The sequence below is a fragment of the Furipterus horrens genome, unplaced genomic scaffold, assembly GCF_987537825.1.
Source record: "Furipterus horrens unplaced genomic scaffold, mFurHor1.1.pri manual_scaffold_2, whole genome shotgun sequence".
Classification (NCBI taxonomy): domain Eukaryota; kingdom Metazoa; phylum Chordata; class Mammalia; order Chiroptera; family Furipteridae; genus Furipterus; species Furipterus horrens.
In genome coordinates, this window is record NW_028327172.1 from 133235990 (window position 1) to 133259869 (window position 23880).

At 38.1% G+C, this 23880-nt stretch overlaps 1 protein-coding gene across 1 annotated transcript in view; it reads left to right on the plus strand.

The window, feature by feature from the left end:
• The first annotated feature begins 6314 nt into the window (after positions 1 to 6314).
• RBM17 (RNA binding motif protein 17) overlaps positions 6315 to 23880 on the plus strand; it is a 31297-nt gene continuing 13731 nt past the window's right edge. The window contains exons 1-5 of the mRNA XM_090266472.1: positions 6315 to 6491; positions 12235 to 12372; positions 16458 to 16574; positions 19768 to 19934; positions 21232 to 21329. Of these exons, the coding sequence (XP_090122598.1) occupies positions 12250 to 12372; positions 16458 to 16574; positions 19768 to 19934; positions 21232 to 21329 (505 nt within the window). The 5' untranslated portion in view covers positions 6315 to 6491; positions 12235 to 12249. The remainder of the gene's footprint in view (positions 6492 to 12234; positions 12373 to 16457; positions 16575 to 19767; positions 19935 to 21231; positions 21330 to 23880) is intronic.

The following is a 23880-nucleotide window of genomic DNA, read 5'->3' on the forward strand; positions in this document are numbered from 1 at the left end:
TTGTTATAGATAACTTTTATATAATTTATTATGCTTAATAGTTACTTTAATATTTTTCCATCCGCATATGTATTGGTTTTATGATCAGAAAGAAAACCACATTTCTTCCAAATCGACATTTTAAAAAACTTGAATACAGCCTCTAGAGCTATGAATAGCTGTGGAATTATTTCCAAAATATACTGAGTCAAATGTTAGCATGGAAAACAACACATATGTGGTTTAATGAAAGGCAAGTTATGCAGTTCTATTAGTAAGCAATGTTTTTAGTGCTAACTGTCTGAGTGTCAGTTTCCTGTTCATAGTAACACCTGTCTTGTTGGGTATTTAAGGATCAATGGGATGATTTATATTAAAATTACTAGCACTAGGTCAGCACTAGTTCTCCTGTACCATTCAATGAAAGTTTTACCTCTGTGCTCAACTGTCATCACTACTCTCCACAATGCCTTTGTTGCACGGAGGGAGAGAGTGTAACTTGAAAGGGTTACTAATCCCTCAAAACCCACTGATCACAGGTAAACTCATTTCCCGATCCTGCCACGTAAGCCACTGATTTGGCTTTGATGACCCGATCACACATTGAGGACCACATTAAGGTTGTCACTCAAAGCTGTATTCACCATCAAAGTTCTGAAGTAAAACTTGCTTCTGCCCACATGCTCTGGGGATGGCACCAAACTACACGATGGAAAAGATAACAGATCCCACAGAGTCATTTCTCTCAGATCAAGGTGTTAGTCTCCCTGCTTGAAAAGTGGGAATATCACTGCTGGAAAGTGATAAAAACATTTTAGATGTGTGCATGTGTAAATGCAGCATCTAAAACATATCCACATTAAAGTAAAAAAAATGCACAAAAAATTATGTCTTTAAAAATTAACTTTCTTATTAAAAGATTAGTTTTCAATCATCAAAACAATTCAAAATTTATGGAAAACCTTGTCAGACGAGAAGAACAGACCTCAATTAAAAGAGAATTAAAACTTCTTAAAAATTTCAGAAAATTCTACCTTCATTAAGAAAATTACTGGTAAAAAATACAGTACAAATAAGCAAAAATATAAATGCAGAACTGCTATAATCCACCTACCCAGAGAAAAACCATATGGGCAAACACCCCTTAGATACTTTCTCTGCATATATTTACATATTTTGAAAACAAAAATGGGATTCTTCTGTATAAATTGTCACCCAAAAAATCAAATTTCACCATTTTTATTATTGTATCATTAGGTTGTTTGTAGATTTTTGCTATTATAAACATTACAGAGCAGAGATAACTATAGAGGATGACTTAGAAAAAAAGAAAATGTAGGAAGAAAATAAAAAATTCTGAAAAGTGGACAAAACTGCTGAGAGTTGTATAAAAGTAAGAAAAAATCATTCCTCGTGATATGTCAAAAGTCACTACACAGAGAATCCCTGGGAATAATCACTTTTGATCAAATTATAATTTTGATCAAGCTGTCATCTTAATTAACATGTTTTCCTTCTAGTGCACCTGTAACAGAACCCCTGGGCTGCTCAGATTGAAACAGAACCCACGGGCTGTTTAGTTAGGGGCCCGATTGCCCGCCGCCAGAATCATAACTCTTAATACCAGAGTTAGATGAAAAGGAAAAGAATTATTTACACAAAGTCCTGCCTCCCCCTCCCAGACCTGGCCAGTCTTACGGAAGTCAGAAACACCATTTCCCTCCTTCCTAGGCACAGTTCAGCTTTACCAGTAGCTGCCAATCACTCAGTTCTGATTGGGGAGGTCCTTTCTGTGCTGTGGTGCCCTCCAGCTCTCAATGCAGGACCGCCTGGATTCTCAGCCTCCTTGCAAACTGCCTTCTTCCTGCAAACCGCGTGGATCTCCTCTCCTTCTCCAAGCAGCCTGGCAAGAGCCTCTTCTTAAAGCAGCCTGGAGACCCATTCTCCAAGCCACATGGAGGAAGCCCACAAGAGCCAGAGAGTGAGGGCGTGAGGGCCAGAAAGAGCCTGAGAGAGAGAGAGAGAGCCTCCTAGAGCCAGAGCCAGCCCAAAATGTCCGCAGCTCCTTCTCTCTTCCCCCTGCCTCCTCTCTCCCCCTGCGTCCTCTCCCGCAGTGGGTGTTGCAAAGAGTTCTGACCATTCACAGAACCCTACGTAGGCTCTGTCTGCTTCTTCTGTACCAGCCCACAGTCCAAGATCCCTCCCATCTTCCTGAGTCTTGGAAGTAAAGCGGATCTTTGCAACAATGTATCCGGCCACTAGCTCCAGGCATGCAAGGGCATCCTGAAAGCTGCTTCCTGCTGCCTATCTCCCAGCCGCAAACTCTGGGGTTTGTTTTTGGACGCCCCTGTTTCTGTAACACACCCACACATTTATTTACTTTCACTCCCCCTGGACCTCCTCCAGTCTCTATCCTGCATGCTATGAAGTTTCATTCCAATCACTTCCTGGTAGTCTAAGCACCTCCCTCATCTCTTTTCTTCCTAGAACAGCTGCAATGCTCATTTCTAGTTTTTGACTAATGCTACCATCAGCTTTCTGCCCTCCTCCCCCCAGGCTGCTGAGCACTGCTGGAGAAAAATCATACAACTTGTTTCACTGGGTGTCACTAGGTATGTCTGCTCTGCAGTCTGGACTGGCCCCCTTTGCCTCATGTCTTTTCTCTCTTCTGAATCTCCACAATTTGTTCCCCCTTCCTGCTGATTGCATGGCCTGGGCTACAGTCCTCCGTCTCATTAAGCCTCAGACTCCCAGCTGCTAAAATAAAACTAATATTAGTTATCTTGGACAGGAAGTGGAGGTAAGAATGATGTTTCTAATGTGCTCAGAGATGAGAGGGAAACATAATTTCCTACTGAGAATTAAACTAACAAAACTCCCAAACGATGCAGGTGACTGCACCTATGGTCTGTAAATAAAAAAGGCGTCTGTCAATGTGTGATAATGATTTGGGAATGCACAAAAGTCCAACCAGAAGGAGGACAGTGGTAGTAAACAGCCTGCAAACTGGAGACGTCCAGCAAATGAGCGAGGCTTGGTAGATAGCAGATTCCACTTGGAGCACCCCCAAGGCTCCAGGTCTCAGCGTCTGGGCTTTTGCCCACCCACCTGTGCTTTGATCAGAGGGTGGGAGACCCAGTGCCGACATAGTCTACTTTGCTCTCCAGGTTCAGAGCCAGAAACTATCCGAGGGAATCGGTAAATTCATGTTCTCTCTCAAATGTTCAACGAACATATCCTATTTCAAGGAGGACTTTCCCTCTCCTTTTTCACTAATCACATTTTAAGTCTCCTTGAAAGCTTAGTCTGAGCACTCCAGTCCCAAGCCCGTCGTCTTCCTGACAGAATGGTCCCCTTCACACGGGGTGGGGAGGTGGGGGCTGATTCCCAAAGCCCTGGGAGTAACCTTATTCTAGGACTGAGGATTTCTGTCCTAATGCTGTATTAATATTTTATTTAGGATTTTCGGATTGAGAGTCATAAGTAAGAATAGCCTACTGTTTTCTTTGGGTTACTGTATTTCTTGGGTTTCATTATTGAGCTAGTTCCATACAAGAAATGTGAAGCTTTCCTACTTTTTCTAGGCTCTGAAATAGCACATCAGAATTCACTGGCCGTACAGGCCTTGTAAATGCCCTTCTGGAAACATCTGGACCTGGTGCTATTTGGGAGAGGACCTCTTTGCTCTTCTTCTCTATTCCTCCTGTGTCAGTTGGTCTGTCTAAACTTTATTACTTTTTTAAAGTTCATTTTGAGAAATTCTATTGTCCTCAAAATTATTCATTTCATCTAGATTTTCTAATTTATTTGACAAAACTGAACAAGGTGATCTCTTAAGATAATTGTACTTTCTTCTGCATCTTAGTTAATTCTCCTTATTTCAAGTTTTGTGTATTTGTGTGTTCTCCCCTTTGTCTTGTTTAATTATCAGCTAACCTACTTATTTTTAAAAAATCAGCTCTTGGATTGTTTTAATTCTATATTTTTCTATTTTATCCATCATCAGTTTAATATTTTACCTTTTTAAATTCCATTCTTCTGTTTTTCAAAAGTTTATTTTGTTCTGTTTCTAACTTCTTACATGGGTGCTTAATTTATCTTATTATAACTTTTAAACTAATACTCATTTAAAACCACAAGTTTTAGTACTATTTTAGCAAAATTTCATGGGTTTATATGTCATTTTCATTTTCATATTTTTCTACATATTATCTGTGTTGTTCATTTTATCCTTTTTGGTCCAAATTTTATCTACTTCCAAGAAGCAGAACTGTTTTATTTTCTGTTTTGTCATTAATTTCTAGTTTTATAAAAATTGTGATCAAAGATTATTCATACGGTTCTACTTATTGGAATATATTAAGATTTTCTCTGTTGCCTAAAACATGTCAAATAGTTGTGAGTGTTCCAAGGGCATTTGAATTGATGTACTTTCTATAAGTCAGGTTATAGTGCTTGCTATATTAGATCTACCATATTAATATTTTTTCATAGTATCCAAATAAAATTTAATAAATGGGTTAAATGCAGGTCTACATTCAACTTTTAAAAAATAATAATTGTGCCCTGGTCACATGGGTAAGTTGATTAGAATGTATACTGTACACCAAAAGGTTACAGGTTCGATTTAGTTTAGGGTATATGCCTGGATTGCAGATTCAGTCCTGGGTCAGGGTGCATACAGGAGGCAATAGATCAACGTTTCTCTTTCACATCAATGTCTCTCTCTCTCTCTCTCTCTCTCTCTTTCTCTCTCTGGATTTATCGTAATCACTCCATATTCTCTCCCTTGTCCTGTCTTCACTGGAATCAAATACACAAATTCTGTCTGGATGAGTATTTCTTCTTTATATCTTTGTTTGCTGGACTTCCATGCAGTTTGATTTTTCTGGAACTCCTGGTTGTTTCTAGTTTTGAGGTAGTTATATTTCTTCTTAGTTGTGGAGGGAGACGCAGTGTGTCTGTCTATGCCTCCATCTTGGCCGGAAGTCTTAATTATATTTTTAAGTCTTCTCTATCCTTATTTACTTTTGTGCCCTTAATCTGGCAAGGACTATACTAATTACTTCTGTCTATGTATTCTCTTTATATGTCCTATAATCTTTGCTATGAATAACGAAATTATGTTATTCGGTACATACATATTCTTATGTCTTCTTCATTGTGAATTGTAACTCTGGTAATTATAAAATGTCCTTCTTAATCTCTTTCAGTGCTTCCTGCCATGAAATCAACCCTGTGTAATAAGAAGTTTCTGTTTCCTGATTTCTTTATGTTTACATATTCCTAGTATAGATTTCCAAAATCATTCTATTTTATATGTTTTATTGTATACAACACAAAGTTGTGTTATGGTTTTTGCGCCAATATGAAACTGAATATTTTAAATAAGATAATTTAGTTCACTTATGTTTATTTATTATGATGTTTGGTCTTAGTTCTGTTATATTGTTTTGTTATGCTTTCTGCCTTGTGATTTTTTCCAAATATTTCACTATGTTATTTTGTTTGACTTGTTATAATTGTGTGTATGTGCTTTGATAATTTGAAAGCTTTGTATTTTTTGTTCTGGGTTAGCATAATAAATACGTTAGCTCTTGTTCTTAATCATCTGTTACTTTAGATTCTTCATTGACTTCTTACTATATTTCTTTCTTTTCTCCTTTTCTTAATCATGAGATTTAGATTATATTCTTTCTCAGTATGTTCCTTTGTCCTAAAATATGTATTTAAATATCTACTTTTTGACTTAGCAGTCTGAAATACTTTACCTCCAATTATAGATATGAAAATCGTATTTACACAAAACCCCATTTTCTCTTTTCCTCTCAGCTTTTCTTATATTGTTTTTAAATTGTGAGGTTTTATAACATGTATGTAACCTTAAACTCCATATGTACTGTTTCCTTAGTCGTACACTTAAATTCATGTTTGTTGCCATTTCTTTTGCAGCATTTTTGCGTTCATCTCACATATGGTGATTATATGGTGATTAATGTTCAGCATGGTGCATGTTCAGGAATGGTTTTGAATGGATGACAGCGACGGGCTCGGAGGGATTCTCCCCTGCTCTCCTTTTAATGGACACATGACAATACATTGTTGGCTGCCAAAATCCATTTTTGCAACCTTGGACCATTTCCCTTCCTCATCATCTGGGGTCACTGGACAATTTCCTGTGAGCCTGAAATTTCACACACTTGGGCCACTGCGACACCTCTTGGCGGAAGAAAAGCACGCCAACGGAGGCGAAGTGTAGTGAGGTCCTCCCGCCGGCAAGGGGCGCCGCAGGTAGGCGGCGCAAGTGAGTACCTCTCTCTTTCTCCCGGCCGCACGCTTTTCCTCATTCCTCAGCAGCTTGCGCCCTTGCAGCTTCGGCTTAGTGGTTGGCGCTGGGAAGCGGGCCGCGCGGTCCCGAGCTTAGGCCTAGTGGACCCAGCCTTCACTCCCCGCGGCGTGTTGGCCTTGGTGCGCCGACGCGGCCCATGGGTAGAGTCGGCCTGGCGGGCCGGGTAAGTACGTCCCGGGCGGCAGGGCGGCCCCGGAGGGTTTTGGATGCGAGGCCGTGGCTTTAGGCCGCGCCGCAATGGTGCGGGAGGTCTCCGGCTGGTCCCTAGAGCCGCAGGCACCCTGCGACTCCGGGCGACCCTCCGGTCCGGCCCTGTTCCTCTGTGCCTCTCTTTGCTCTCCGCAGCCACTTTTCTTTATTTCCCTCGGGTCACTAGGGCCTCGATCTCTTCCTCTCTTCGTTTTTCCTTTTCCCGTCTGTCTCTTAACGACTCCTTTGGACCCGAGGACCTTTTTCTCTCCCTGCCTCCATTGGTTTTGTTTTGAAAAAGTTGCTAGGTCCGTCGACTCCGGGACCCGGGTCCCAGTCACCTGAGGCCCAGCACACTTTTGACTCCTGCGAGACCCGGGGAGTGGAGAGGAGGGAAGCTGTTTACTTCCTGGGATGCAGAACTCCAGAAGTCGGTATCTCTTAAAGACAAGGGGTTACCTGGACAGGTGAAGGAAGACCTGACTCCGTTGTTACCTTGGTCCTTGTTCTTTTAAAGCCGCGTTTTAGCTCTGGAGTTTATCAGCAAGCATTTAAAAAAAATTAATTTTATTTTATTGATGATGTTGTTACAGTAGTCCCAGTTTTTTTCCCTTTGCTCCCCTCTGCCCAGTACCCCCCTTCCCTCCAGCAATACCACGCCGCTTAGTTCATGTCCATGGGTCGTGCATATAAGGACTTTGGCTTCACCCTTTCCTATATTATTCTTAACTCCCCCTGTCTATTTTGTACCAACCAATTATGCTTCTTAATCCCTGCACCATTTCCCCAATTTTCCCCCTCCCCCCTCCCAGCTGATAACCCTCCAAATGATTCCCCATACCTATGATTCTGTCCCGCTTCTGGTTTGCTTAGATGGATTTTGTTTTTATTTTTTAGATTCAGTTGTTGATAATTGTGAGTTCGTTGTCATTTTAGTGTTGATAGTTTTGATTTCTTTTTCTTAAATAAGTCCCTTTGATATTTCATATAATAATGGCTTGGTGATGATGAACTCCTTTAGCTTCACCTTTTCTGGGAAGCATTTTATCTGCCCTTCCATTCCAAATGATAGCTTTGCTGGATAGAGTAATCCTGGTTGCAGGCTGCCTTTCATCACATTGAATACTGCTTGCCAGTCCCTTCCTGCCTTCAAAGTGTCCTCTGAGAAATCAGCTGATAGTCCTATAGGCACCCCCTGTGTAGGCAACTCTCCACCTCTCTCTTGCTGCCCCCAGGACTCTGTCTTTATCTTTCACCTTTGGTATCTCAGTCATGATGCATCTTGGTGTGGTCCCCTCTGGGTCCAGCTTGCCCGGGACCCTTCGTGCTTCCCGGACCTGTATGTCCATCTCCTTCGCAAGATTTGGGAAGTTTTCCTCATTTTTTTCAATTTTTGCTTCCTCATTCTGCACTGGTTGACTGTTTATTTCTTCCTTATGTTCCAAATCATTGATTAGAACCCCAGTTTCTTTCCCTTCAGCATTAGTTTTGTGTGGATTTTCCTTTGTTTCACTTAGCATAGCCTTCGCATCTTCTCTATACGTTTGCCGTACTCAAGCATATCTGTCAAGCCCATGAGCATCTTTATCACCACTGTTTTGAATTCTGCATCTGTTAGGTTGTCTGTCTCCTCATCTGTGAGGTTGGCTATCTCCTCGTCGCTTAGTTCTCCCACTGGAACCTTGATCCATTTCCTCTTTTGGGCCATACTTCTCTGTCTCCTCATATTGACATGTTCCTGTGTTTGCTTCTGTGTCTTAGGCAGAACTGTCACTCCTGTTATGTTGTAAGGGGTGGAGCCTTAGGTGTTTGTCAGTGCAGGGCAACCTGTTTCACCCGGTGGTGCTGTATGTGGGGGAGAGGTCTGAGAGGGAACAATGCCGCTTGCTTAGCACTCACTTGAGGCAGAGTTGCCTCCAACACCCGGGCTCGTCGGAAACTACTCTGTCCAGCAGAGGCTTCATGACCACGCCGGAACAAACTTATCCAGAACATTGTATTTTGTCGGGGGGGGTGGGGGGTGGCTGTTTCCTCTAGGGAAGAAAGCGCAAGACCTCTGTTCCTCATGCTTTTTATTGAGAAGGGTATGCATGGGAGATACAAGGTCAAAATTCATGAATCATCAGTAGCTTTTAGGCGCCTGGATTACAATTGACAATAACAGATTAGAAGTACCAGTACAGAGGGCACAGTAACCAGTCTGTGTCAGGGTCTATCAAACATTTTGACGCCACACTGGCATTAAGTACAAGGTTTCATACATTCCTTGCTAGACATTGTTTATACTTAACTACAAGATAAGCAGAGCAAGTTCTAAAGCATAATAAGCATTCTTTAAATCCAATTCCCATGGAAACCCTCTGAATGGTTTTCGGTTATGACTCCCGTGCAGCCTTTTGTTGAGACTTAAAGACAAGCCAACGTGGGGCAAGTCGGGCTCATGACCGGGGTTACAATTCCCGAAACCACAAGGAGCAGTTCCCCACACTTACCCGTTTTCCAGGCACTTCTCCCATTTCCATATAGGATTGGTGCCTCTCTAGCTTTTTCCCTGTCCATGATTCCTGGAGTGGGTCGGTCTGAGGATGTTCTAGGACCATGGGGGCCCTTTAAACAAGCAGACTCAGCTGAGGACCGGCAGTTTCTGCCTCCACCCCAACACCCACTGGTTTGCACAGTCAGAAGCAATGAGGTTTTATTTTCCCTGGTGCTGTTACCATGAGCTGTTTGGTCTGGTCTGGTGCTGAGAGCACTCCCCAGGTGTCCCACCCTCTTTACTTTTTAATGTGTTACTGCCCGTTGCCTCCACCACCGCTGGCGCCACACTGCGTCCTCTCCACCCCCTCCCACCTGCCTAGATGAGTATTTCTTCTACATATCTTTGTTGGACTTCCATCCGCTAGATTTTCTGGTACTTCTGGTTGCCTGTAGTTTTGAGATTGTTGTATTCCTTCTTAGTTGTGGAGGGAGATGCAGCGTGTCTACCTACGGCTCCATCTTGGCTGGACGTCTTTTAAACATTTTTTTATTCTTTCCACTACCATTTAACCCCCCATGCCCTCTAACACCTCCACCCACCCACCTCCCCTGCCACTCTGCAATCACCACACTGTTGTCCATGTCCATTGTTCTTTTTAAAATTATAGTAAAATACACATAATATAAAACTTGCCACTTTCACCATGTTTAAGTACATAGTACTGTGGCATTACGTACATTCCCACTGTGTGACCATTATCACCATCCAGCTCCAGAACATTTTACCTACTTTTTTTTTCTAGTGGAAGCTGTGGGCATTGTGTCGTTTCACTGCTAATTCATGTGGCTAAGTAGACTTTACTTGACTATTAATATTTCAACAAATGTTTATTAAATACCTACTCTGTGCCAGAAATTGGAGATGCAGAAATGAATAAGCTAATCTTTTCCCTTCATAGTTTAGTGGGCATTTGGTTAACCTATTTCCATTGGCACCAGCATTTGTAAATACCTTCTTTGATGAAGTTCTCAAGTTTTTTTATGAAGATACTGGACTAAATAAAGAAAAGTTTGGGTTGCAAGCAAGTTTTGATCATTTATCTTTATGTTTGTAATTTCTCAGAAATCTTGGTTTATTTGTTTCCAGTGTTCTAATCTTCCATTGCCTTTATAAGAATAAAAAAAGATAGAAAAGTGAGTCCATAGTTTTTTGTAGGCTTTGGTTTGTTGACTAACTGGAAGAAGAGGGCTCAAAAAATTAAAGTAGGGTAGATTAAAGATGCATGGTCATTTTTTAAGTACTTTTTTCTGAAACCCACAGTATTAAGCTAACTTTCAGAATTGTTTTCCTTGCTCTTGCTCTGTTTAATCTTCTTGGAGCAAATTTAAAGTTTAAAGATGACTTATCTAAATTTTAATTCAGATAATAATGATTAGTTTTGAATGCCAGGTAGGCTAGGATGAAGTAGACTCCAGGGGGATTTCCTCTAAAGGTTTGAAGACAAGGTTGTATTTCAGTCACATTTAATTAAGAAATGGAGTTTGTTATTCTTTCTTCATTTAGCTTCAGTGACTCAAGCTTAACATGACAAGACATTGCCAAGTTCCTGAATAAAATGTTCACTTTGTCTTGCACTGAAGGCAGTGGGCATTTCCTTGTTGGATACCCTTTCTAGGAAATTGTCTGCTGTCAGCTAAGCTGGTGAGTTGTCACAGAAGCCTTAATGAGGAGAACATTTAGGAATCCCTGGAGTTTTAGGTGATGTATCGGAATAGTCAGCCACCAGTACCCTGGGCTGTGCTTTTATTTGCCTGCTTCTGTGCTACCTTGGGGGCCTTTCATTAAGAAAACAAAGCTTTTAGGTCATCGGAGGGTTTGAGTATTAAGAGGCAGCCACAGCTTAGTGGGGCACTGACTTCCAGGCAAAGAGGGGTACACTGCTCAAAACCAGATCAGCTATTCGGAGGGCGTCAAGTTGGTATCCACTCCGGTTACCCCAACTCCATACAAAGTGGAACCAAGGTCTGCCAAGCACTGGGGCAGCAGGGTCTCAGAATACCCATCATAGAAGGGTGAAAAAGCAGTCATACAACACAGAGAAATTTTTGCCTTGAATCTGATGTAACCCTGGGGGGAAATGAAATATATTCTTGTCTGGATCACCTTTTATTCCTGAGACAAGTATAAAGGCAGAACAGGTTTTGTATAACAGTTTCTATGGCAAAATGCTGTCTGGGCCTGGGAACCGACAGACTTTTGGAATCCATCTATAAATGGGAAGCTACCTGTGCTAAGCATTTATTTGCAATTTAGAGATTTCAATTAAAAAAATTATTTTTCCCCATCTGTGAGAAAGATTGACTTTTTTTATTTTGAGAAGTGAGCCATGTTGTGGGTTTCAGAATGTTGAGGTTTTTTAAAAGGTAGCAGTAGGGATTTACTAGCAAGGGCTGTGGCGTTCACCTAGCTGGGTTTGAAGTGGGTCTTCCCACTGTGACCTGGAGCAGATTATCTCCTGTCCCCCATCTGTAACCTAGCAAGTCTTCTACAGCAAATACTGCATTTACCACCCCCCTGGCCAGATAAGTTTTAATAAATGTTAACTATTGTTGACGTTTTTGCTATTATCTTGTATTCTTCTACTCAGCAGGGGTATTGTGTATTGATCATTCACATGTAGAATGATTATCTCTTTGTAACCAAGGTCATGAGGAAATCAGGATATTTAAGATCTAATCCTCTCCCCTCAAGAAGCATTTGGTTAACCTACTTCTGTGAGATCATTTCTGTTTTTTAAAAAATTTCTAGGCATATTTTTAAATTTTTTCTCTATAGAAGGGTAGCTAATTGTGCTGAATGAACCTGGTGTTTTTGTAAGGCTTCAACATTTTTGCTATTGAGACCAAATAGAATTTTTTAAATTGGATGTATGTAATTAATAATGTCCTGAATCTATAGCTTCTATTTTTAGCTCATTATATGTTGTAGAACAGACCAGTTTCACTCATGAATTCCTTGACCAGATGATCTTATTAATTCTAGAAGTTTATTTTAAAAATAATACATGCATATTAATTAGAGCACCGATTGGTGACATCAGCTGGCTTCTGTCAGTGAAGGTTCCTGAACTAGGGGAATCGCTTTAAATGTAGTGTTATTACCTTTAAAATGAGTTATTTTTAAAATCTATACTGTATTTTGCATTTTTAACACCCCACCCTCACCCCTTGCCTTTCAGCATTAAACTGAAAAGATGTCGCTGTATGACGACCTGGGAGTGGAGACCAGTGACTCGAAAACGGAAGGCTGGTCCAAAAACTTCAAACTTCTGCAGTCTCAGCTGCAGGTAAAGAAGGCAGCTCTCACTCAAGCAAAGGTAAGATATGCCACAGTGTGAAAGCAGAAGTCTACAGAGCAGTTTCCTCCTTAGATTAAGAATAATAATGGTTTTAGCTTGCCCTTCTGCCTTTTCATTGATTATTTAGGGTTAAACAATTATGTGGGGAGAGGCTCTGTGTAGAGAATAAGAAGGAATTTAAGGTCATTTTGCTTCTCCCAGCTACTGGGAGTAGAAGAACTATTTCAGGGATTCCAGTGAAGAAAGGCAATACTCTCGATTTCTGGCAGTGATACAGGTTTTCAAACTTCAGTATGCCTATGATTACTGAGAATTTGGTTAAAATATTGCTTCAGTAGCCATATTCCTGATAGTCTGGTAAATTCTGGTTCTGGGTTAGGGCCCCAGGTGTCTGCATTTTTGGTAGCATTCCTGCTGTTGTAGGTAGTTTGGAATCAGCACTTTGAGAAAGGAAGCTCTGTAGTGATGACTAAGCTATTATAATTGTGTGCATTATTGAGGGCTCGGATTGGTTGTGGATGTGTCAGGTGTATATAGTCTGGAAGTCAGTGTTTTTGCTCCTGTTGTATACATGTTGGGCATTGGCAACATACTTGAAATTATTTAACATGTACGACATTAAAAACATAGTTGTCCACTAGGTTTTATTAAAATGTTACTGCCAAATACTTTAGGAATGAGAATGGTATTTAGGTTTGCTTACTGTTCTAAGGGCCCTTATGTTTTAGAGCATGCTTCGCCCAGTGGAGGCTCTATCCTCCCAAATGGGGCAAGTATTGGTCCTAAGTGGGGTGGGGTGGGGTGGGGAAAAAAGCTTGCTCTTTTTATATATCAAGTACAGATAGTCATAGCAAAGGACTTAAACAGATATTAAAATTTTATGGGTAGGGGAAAAATTATTCCTAGAGGGGGAACACTGTAATGAAAAAAGTTTTCAAAGATGCTTTAGAAATATATATTGAAATATTTACTGATAAAGTGATGTAATTTCTGAGATTTACTTTAAAATAATCCATTCTGAGGCAGAGGAGATTGGGATGTACGTGAAACAGAATTGACCATGAGTTGATAGTTGTTTAAGCTGGTTGATAGAGACTTAAGAATTCTTTAATTTTTCTCTTTAATTTTATGTTTGAAATTTTCCATAATAAATGGTTTTTTTAAGTTGGAATTGTTGTTCTTTTCCTTTACCATATGAATAGGTGCTTTTATTGAAGCTCTAACATTTGATTGCTAAGTATTATAAAAGGTTCTTAGGATTAGGATACCATAGGTAAAGCAACACTGTCTTAAAATTTAATTTTGTTTTGTTAATTCTATTGATTAAAGAGTCTTTGTCTTTTTCACATTCATCATTACAAGGTTTAAATTCTTTTATGCTGTACTTATTTTTAAAGATATGCAATTTTGTCTTTTTAAAACCAGCTTTCAACCTACATGAAAGGAAGATTATTAACAAGTCTTGTTCTTCCTTTTAATTTTGAAAAATTGATTTAATTTAAAAAACTTTTTAAGTTTTATGTAACTTTGGACTTGTATATTAGGTGTATAAACAAGGTTTTATGTTTCATGTATTTTATTCTTGAAGGCTTAATCTTCTCTTTTGTAAAATGACTGGCTCCAAGGAGCAATTCTCATCTTAGTAACATAAACTCAGATGTGTGGGCAATCTTAATTCAATGGAAGATAACAAAACAGAAAATAGAAAAGCAGTCAAAATATTCTAGAGATATATAAATCAAAAACTACTTGGGATAATTTTTTATTACCAGCTTAAAAATTGTCAGCTTTTTGTATTACTTTCAGCCAATCTTTTAAAATCCTAAAAAACTTGTTTCTTCCTGCCAAGTACTTCAGGATCACTTTCTCTGTCCAGTTAGTGCATTAATTATAAACTATAGGTTAAAAGCCAGCTTGCATAAAATACAATTAAGAAGATAGATTCTTTTAAAAAATAAATGTATTAAAAAGCCAAATAAAATTTATGGATTACATACTGATTTTCTGTACCATTATTTTACTCACTTGAAAAGTAAAGAGTTGGGTGCAAGAAATTATGGTTTTATATGAAATCTAGACTCTTAGACATCTTTTCTATGATTGCTTCAGTCTAATTTATGCTTATCTTTTTACTTATTTAGATACATTAATTTCAGGATATCTGTTGAGATTTCAAATAGAATTTTTTGTAATTGGTCAAATGAAGTAATTTCTACTAACTTTCCAACATCTTTTGAGATTGCTGTGTGAAATTAATGTGTTTTTCTTGAAGGACAGTGAAGATACATTTAAGCACTACTGTAACCTAATTAAGATTTAACTCGGTTTTCAGGAATTGTAGGGCATAGAGGACTAAGTGAAACTAGACCACCAGGAATTTATGACGTATCTAGAATGTACAGCATTTTACCAGACAGTGTCAGAAAAAAAGAGACAAAAATGGTGGTGATGATGATGATGACAACAATGATGCCAACAAGGAGGGAGGATTTTCCTAAATCAAGAGACTTAAAAAACAGATGCATTGCAGAATTTTGGTAGGACCTTTGGTTCAAAATAAAATCAAGTATTTAAAGACATTTCGGGGATAGCTTGAAAAACCTGAATATTAATTGGGTAGGACATGATACAGGGAATTATTGATTTTCTTAGGTGTGGTAATAGTGTTGTGTTTATATAAGAGAATGTCCATAATTTTAGGAGGTTAAGGTTAAAGTATCCTAGTGTTTTCAAATTTCTTTGAAATTCTAAACCATTTGGTTAGTGTACAATATAGGTGTAGGGTAAAACAAATATGGTAAAATGTTAACAGTGGTTGATGGTATGTGAATGATCATGTTATCTTAAAAATTTTTTTTTCCATAGGTTCATAATAAAAGAGGTAGGGCAGGATTTTACATTCTACTGGGAGGGAAAACACTAATCCATGTGCCCCGCACATTAGAACCCATTCAATGTGAAAGATCCATGCTAGTCAAAAAGTATACATGGATCCCTCATTTATCGTGGGTATTACGTGCTAGACCACCCCCCCCCCCACCGCGATAGGTGAAAATCTGCAAAGTAGGAACCTTACATTTATTTTAGTATTTACTGTATAGTACCGCAAAATCCCACGATATAGCGAAAAATCTGCGATAAATAATTAAATATAGTATTTTTTAAAAATCCCGCGATACAGTTAGGCTGCAATAAGTGAACTGTGATATAGAGAGGGACTACTGTAATGTGCTGTTACAGATTTGCCTTCCTGGTCAAAGGAAGATATAATACTTTGTAGAGCTGATATCATATGCAAATTTAAATAAAACTGACCCAAGTTTACTATAAATCTTTTACAATGGAGGTAATTTGTGTTGTAAAAATAGAATAGGCTACTGAAACTAGTATGTGGTTATAGTAGTGATTGAATTACGAGGGAGACCCCCCAACAAACTGGAATTTATTTATAAAAAATGTGTATTTATTCTTACATGTTTAAACTTCAGTCACCTTCAAAGTACTCTCCATTTGATGCAGGACACCTATTGACACGTTTTTCCCACTACTCAAAACAGGTTTTGAACTCGTCAACTTTAATGCCTTTTAGTGCTTCTGCTGTTTTTTATTTTACCTCTTCCATATCAGCAAAATGTTTCCTTTTGAGGACCGTTTTCATCCAGGGAAACAAAAAAATCTCTTGGGGTGAGATTGGGTCAATAGGGAGGGTAGAGCATGGGGTCATGCTCTTTTTGGTCAAAAACTGCTGAACACTCAGCACGGAGTAGGCAAATGTGCCTGTAAATCACCCATCATGAAATGGGCAAACATGTTGAAAGAGTCTTCAAAAAAAATTCACTGAAGCTAAATGCAGCCTCTCACAATAATGCCAGCTGGCACACTGATACAGGTGGGTTCCTAGAGCACTCACCTAAAGGGGGAAGCCCTCCAGAAGATAATTCCAGATTTTGTTTGGGTTCCCCCCTTGTAAAAGGCTATTTTAAGATAGAGTTTTCTCATAGCTGAAAGGTTACAGAAACTCCCCCCCAAAAAGCTTTGTTACAAATAGTAAGGATTTTAATTTGAAGGTTCAGTACACTCTTCTTGTTTTTCAATGATTTTAGAGCCAGAGAACAAAACAAAGTACAGTCCTTGCCCCAGTAATTGACCTAAAGCGAGGCAGCTCTTCAGATGACCGACAGATTGTGGACACCCCGCCTCATGTAGCAGCCGGCCTAAAGGTAAGCTCACCTCTGACTTTGACGAGCTTTCCTGCTTACTGTATGTCTTATTTTATGCATATATCTCTGAACACAGTCTCCTCAATAAGCCTTTGCAGTCTAGTCAATGTCATTTTCAACTTAATTTTTATTTCTGTTTATCAGGTTTAAAACATTTAGCTATTTAAGATAAAATAGTTCATTGTAGAAAAACCAGAAACCAGAGATACACAAAAGGAAAAACAAGTGACTTCAATTCTGTCCAGAAGTTAAAAACGATTATTTTGGAATATCTTCCCATCCTGTGCCCTCTTCTACTTGTTCTCTAACTTGCTTATCTCGCTTAATATATTCTGACTGTCACTCTGTGTCAAAAAGTATTTTAATGGCTTCACTATATTCCTTCATGTGCATATACTATAGTTTACTTAATTTGCTTAGTGCTGGTTACATAGGTTGTTTATAATAAAGAGTATTAGTGTTCATTGTTTTGTCATGGATTAAAATAAATAAATAGGTTAAAAATAAAGACAAGTCTACCATCCTACCCTTTACTATCCCAGTGATTTTATATAAGATTAAAAACTAAGAAACGGACATGGACAACTATAAATGGGTTAGTGAGGATGAGGAAGATCTGGAAAAGGATAATTGCAAATCATAGTTAAAACTATACAAAATGAGGGGCAAATGAACTAAATAAGTTTTATATTTAAAATTATACCCACTGTAGGTATACATTTATTCTTCTGTAGATGTCGTTCAGATAATACGATGGTGGTAGTTTAATAAACAGCACCATGCACACAAATTGCTTCATGAAATATGACCCATAGGTTAATGATAAGATATACTGTTATTGCTGTCTGTTTCTTAGCAAGGTACTCTTCCTAGCTGCACCCAGCCCCCCACCAACTGTTAGAAAAGACCCCAGTGAAGCTGAGACACAGTTTCAGCTTCATACTCCCTCCCTTCTTTACTTCATTTATCATCCTCATAGTCTTAACTATTCTGGTTTGGAATCCACTTGCTCCCTGAACTTGCTTTTTCTTGGCTGGGAGAACTGGTATTACTGCAGGCTAATAATCTGTATAGAGAGAAGGGCACTCACAGAGGAGGTGTTTTGGGAGGGATTCTTAGTCATTTAACGTTTACCACATTCTTACCACGTACTTTTTATCGCTACATTTACTCAAAAGCTGCTTCCTCATTTTCTGTTACTGTGTATTGATTCTAGAACCTATAATATTGTACCCCCCTCCATTGAATCAAGCATTGTTTTTTGTTACAAGGTTTCACAATCAATTTTTAATTGTGACGTATTCCCATCAAGTGACTATTTTGAAATTTATATGATTTACTAACTGTAGAACCATCTAGCTCTGCTTTTATGTTGTCATCATAAATAACACTCTAATGGACATCTCCATAGAGAGTACTCTATGCATGTAAAATTATTTTCTTAGGGTAGACTTCCTGAGGTGGCATTAAGAGATCAGTCATTTTTATTGCCAATTTGTTTTAGTGCTGGCTTGTTTACAGCAGAGTTGTGTTAGTATATAATATCACCTACAATCTATGAGTATTTTAGGTTTACCCACCCTTCCCATCATTGGGGTATTAGTATTTTAATTTTTTTAAATGAATAAATTGCTTTATTTATGGTATTTAGAGGAGGATAGCTCATTGTTAAATTTAAATTTAGTAGGGTTTATACAGTAAAAAATAATTTGATGTCAAATTTCATATTGACGATTTGTTCTCTCAGAAAATTTGTGATAATGGTACTATATAAATTGAGTGGCTGATTATTAGTTTCACTCCTGTCTTAATAATAGCTGAAAGGAAATCTTGTTTATGTGCCTTTGCATTTTTGAAATGTCTTCTGTACGAATACAGATTCATTAATTGCCCTTCGGGGCCCCTGTGTTTAATAGATTTGTGTAAATTTTCCATGATAGGACTTGGGAGGTGACAACAGTTACTTTTCTAATTTCTTTTATTCATTGAATCGTAGTGTTTCCTGAGTTTTAGTTATAAGGAAAAGATGAAGTATTTGTTTTGCAATGCAGAATGTCAGATGGAACAGTCTAACATTGTAAAATGTCAAACTTAACAGGACTTGTTGGATTTAAACTTATTGATATTCAACGTAAGCTCTTATGATGTCAGTTTTCTGTTCAAAACAAAATACATTCTATAACCTTTCTGCCTTTGATAGTACTTTTTGGGGCAATGTACCTCCTGAAAGAGGCGACTAGTCCTACGTTATGCTTGTTTAAGACATCTGTGGAGACCAGTTAAGACCTCTTATTTTTACAGATAATAAAGAAGAGTTAAATGCTAAGAAAACATGGAGGAAGAAAGTATGGAGGTTTAGGAAACTTAGACCGTACATTTTATCAGGGCTTCCCAGAACCCTGTAGAGATCAAGACCACCAACCTGGGGTAAAGCCCCATTTCTCATCATGTATTTTCCAGTTGGCTGTACTCTGTCTGCCTTTTGTTTTTCTGATTTCTTTGTTAAGACTACCTCTTTTCTCCCAAAGAGTAAGTAGCCCGTTTCTCAATGTTTAGAAGAGGAATGCAAAATGCTATCATCTGAACCTGATCTTAGTGGACCTTAAAACAATTAATGACGATGTGAGGGAATTACAGGCACCTGTGCCACACTCAGCACATTAAGTGCAGCCTACCTCCAAAGGGATGTATTCCCAGAGGATCTCAAAAAGCCCAAGAGGTTGCTTTCTGCTTTTTTAAGTCTTAACTGTCCATGTAATTGAAATTGAAAGTTACTCTATTAAATGATCGCAAGAATGATTGTGTTATTTATAGGTTGCTTGGTTTTTAAGGTTTCATGGAGATATAAAAACAGAAGTATTTGTTGTTTGCTATATAAAAATCAAATTTATTGCTTAAAAATTTTCGGTGATGGCAGTTTGTTTATGAATTTCAGGAAAATGCCATAGGGTATTTATGGAATTAATACTGAACTAAGTGTTTTGTCATGGTTTTGCTGCTACCTAGTGAGATGTGTGGCCATGTCAAGTCACTAAACCTCCTTAGACATTTGTTTCCTCATCTGTAATACAAACAAAGGAGGATGATAGATGGTCATCAAGGCTACTTCCAACCCTCATATTCTTTTACCTTAATTCTGTGAATAAAATTTTAAGACATGAGGATGATACCTTGGCATTTTTATCTTCCTCAGGATCCTGTACCCAGTGGATTTTCTGCAGGAGAAGTTTTGATTCCCTTAGCTGATGAATATGATCCTATGTTTCCTAATGATTATGAGAAAGTGGTGAAGCGCCAAAGAGAGGAACGACAGAGACAGCGGGAGCTGGAAAGACAAAAAGAAATAGAAGAGAGAGAAAAGTAAGGCTCTGTTTGGATTTGGGGATATTTTGCATTTGAAATCTGTATTAGAATGTTCATGAATGAACTTCAGTGCTGTCCACAAGGCTGAAGTTAGTTTTCATGGTTGATCTGAGCAATCATCAGAAAGAATCAAACTATTTAAAAAAATTTTTAGTTGTTACATCTCAGCATGAAAACAAATTCTAGAGCAAATTTCATGTATAGATACAGAAAAATTAAAGTATATATTTCTGGCAAGTTGTTACAAAAGTAATTTAGAGTCCTAATGTTGAACATTACTTTCCTATGCTCTGACTCTTCTATAATCATAACTATTTTTGAGCCAGATAGAATTTTTAAAAATGTATGCATCTTTTATTTATGTTTTTTAAAAGTATGGGCAACAAGAATTTATATATATATTTTTTCTTTTAAAAATATTGAATATTGCCCTGGTGGGGTGGCTCAGTTGGTTGGAGCATCGTCCTGATGCTCTAAGGTTGCGGGTTCGATCCCTAGTGAGGGCACATGCAGGAATCAACTGGTAAATACATGCATGAGTAGAATAGTAGGTTGATGTCTCTGTACTCCCCCCTTAAAAAAATACTTAATTCTAATTGCTAAATTGTTTATAAAATATTAACACAGTATTTCTTGTTTATTGAATCATTTTAGGCAGTGAAGGCATGTTCTAGAGCAGTGATTTTCAACCATTTTTTTTATCTCATGGCATGCATAAACTACTAAAATTCTACGGCACACCAAAAAATAATATTTTTTGCTGATCAGACAAAAAAAATAGGTATAATTTTGATTCATTCATATTGAACAGCTGTTGGGTTCATTGTTGTCATTTTTTAAAATTTGACAATCAAAGGGAAAAGGTCAGTGCCTCTGACTAAATTGTTAGGTACGACATGTTTAAAAAAATTCTTATGGCACAACAGGGTGCTTCTTGCAGGACACTGGTTGAAAAGCACTGCTCTAGAGAATTGAAATTGTTAAACTATTACCTATGTTGATATGCTTTGAAATTGAAAGCAGTAAATGTCAAGGAAACTTTTCTTGCTACTTATACTCATATACCTATTAAACGTGTTCAATTTATCTTCTGGATTCTTCTCACTTCTCATATTTTGCTCCTTTAGTCTTCAACCAGTTGTTTGTGCATACACCCCTCCTCCCATTAATAGTTTAGTGTGAAAGGGAGGATTTGGGTATTTTCTAGCCAAGAGAAAGACAAGATGACGTCTTTTGAGTTCACGTCTCTAAATTGGCTTGTCTGTGATGAACATGGGATCTTTTATTATCACAGGAGACGTAAAGACAGACATGAAGCTAGTGGATTTTCAAGACGACCAGATCCAGATTCTGATGAAGATGAAGATTATGAGCGAGAGAGGAGAAAAAGAAGTAAGGCATGAACATAAATATTATATTTCCAATATGGTGCAATTCCACTCTTTGCTTCTCATATTCAACTTGATAACTAGTTCAGTTGACACTGATTTAGGTAATTTTCTCTCAGGAATCCCAGCAATCCACATTTGCATACAACCCTAATTTATATTGAGTTTTCACATATATTCTTATTTGAGCCTCCCACCCACTTTCTAACATTTATTAAGTAGATATTTTGAGCTTTCTTAAAATATATACACACACTTTTTTTTACTTGTAGCACAGTCACACTGACCTGTTCTCTGTGTCCAGCTTCGTTTTGGTTACGCACTGAATGGGGAGTTAAGGCACTTGTGTTTAGAACGTTTGCCACTGACCATGCATGAGATTGAGGACATCACTTAGCTTCCCTGGACTTTGATTTCTCTCAGAGTCAGCTGGAGAGCAGGAAGACAAGAATTTGAAATAGTTCATAAGGCTCCTTTTAGCTCTAAAATTTTACAAGCAGTTTGTGATTGTGTTAAGAGCTAAAGCCTTAGTGATCTCTAGACAGTTAAGCAGTGTTTGTTCTCGAGTGCTTCTTTTTTTAGCTATGTCATGTTTTGATTGCTGGAATTTCCTTCATTTCTTGACCAATTTGGTTGATAGATGGAGATTTAAGTGAGAAATTTGAATCTTCTACTTGTCTACTCAGTACCAGGCTCTGTTCTAAGCACTTTTGTATATCTCCTTGATGCCACATGACAATGTGGAGTGGGCTCTGTGGTTATCCCCATTTTAATAGGGGGAAGTCTGAGACACAGAGGGAAGAATCGCTTTATAAGATACAGGCACCCTGTTCATCTTATGCACGATCTTCATCTACCTGAAAACCTCATTATAATGTAGTCATTTTCTTTTAAGATTTTATTTATTTATTTTTATAGAGAGGGAGAAAGAGAGGGAGAAACATCAATGTGTGGTTGCCTCTCATGCAACCCCAGTTGGGGACCTGGCCCGCAACCCAGGCATGTACCCTGGCTGGAAATCAAACCAGCGACCCTTTTGTTTATAGGCCGGTGCTCAACCCACTGAGCCACCCCAGCCAGGGCTGTAGTCATCTTTAGCATACAACCTGCGAATAATGTTATCATGAAGCTGAAGTATATTTCCACATACATAAACTCTGTTTCATGTATAGCCAAGACTGTTTTAGGGTTTAATTTATATTTTAAAATACTAATTGAGTTGAAAAGGAGAGAGTCATTAATAATTTCAAATTCTTTATCTTTCAATGAAGGTATGAATTAAATACCTTCATTACACAACAACAAAATCAAGCCCATGTATGCAGAGAACAGATTGTTGGTTGCCAGGGATGGGGAGTGGGCGAAATAGGTCAATGGGGCGAAAAGGTATAAGTCATGAGGATGTAATGTATAGCATGGTGCCTGTAGTTAATACTGTATTGCATATTTGAAAGTTTCTAAGAGAGTAGATCCTAAAAGTTCTCATCACAAGAAAAAAAATGTAATTATATAGGGTGACAAATGTTAACTGGACTTACTGTGGTAATCATTCTGCAATATATACAAATATTGAATCATTATCGTGTACACCTGAAACTAATAATGGATGTCCGTTATACCTCAAGAACAACAACAAAAGAATACTAAGTACATGCTTAATATTGTCAGGAACTTTATTATTTTTCTAATAGGACTAAAGTTAACATTTTAGTGTGGTCTGTGTATCAGGTATTTTAATTTTTATATCCATTATGTCATTCATAAACAAATGTTTAGTTTCTGTTAAATTTTTGGAATTCAGTATATAGGTTGAATAATTGTTGGTCTCATTTTTCAGCTTACAGACTGGCTGTCCTTTCTGTAAGGAGGTCTGCCTTCTCTATGAAGCAGGAGCTATACATTGAATATTAGGGAATGTATACTTCTGTTAAAAGACGATGCTTGTATCTTAACCTGATCAATAGCAAATTTTTAGTAATCACCCTGAATTTTTTATACTGAACTCGATAGAGCTAATCTCAGAATCAGTCAGTAATCATTTAGGTCTTAGTGACAAGATTGAAAATTGATAATAGAGGTATTTCAGAAGAAATATAAGAAAGTTTTATTCCTATTTCCCCTTAAATATTTGTCTATTCTAAGCCTTGTTAATCATGATGTATATACACTGGCTGTGGAGAAATTTCTTTTGTGAAGTATTTCATGCTCGTGCAGCACTGGTTTTATAGTTTTGTTGTTGTTGTTGCTTATTCATTTACATTTTATTATTTTTTGGATTATTTTGTTAGTGTTTAAGTTATACCTAATGAAAAATTCCTTATATTCTCCATCCATGTTTTCTGGTTGTGTCAGATAGCAAGTGGAGTCATTTTGGTTTGTGTCCACCATTCTCTGTCCAGGAAACATGGGCAGAAATGGTGACAACACAAAACAGATTCTGTAGAAGCCAGAAGTACCCACATTTCCAAACAGGTGTTTATTTCCAGCGGTTTGCAGCCTGGAAAGGAGTGTGGTGTATTAAGGGGTAAAGCTTGGCCTCACTGGGCGCTGTGTTT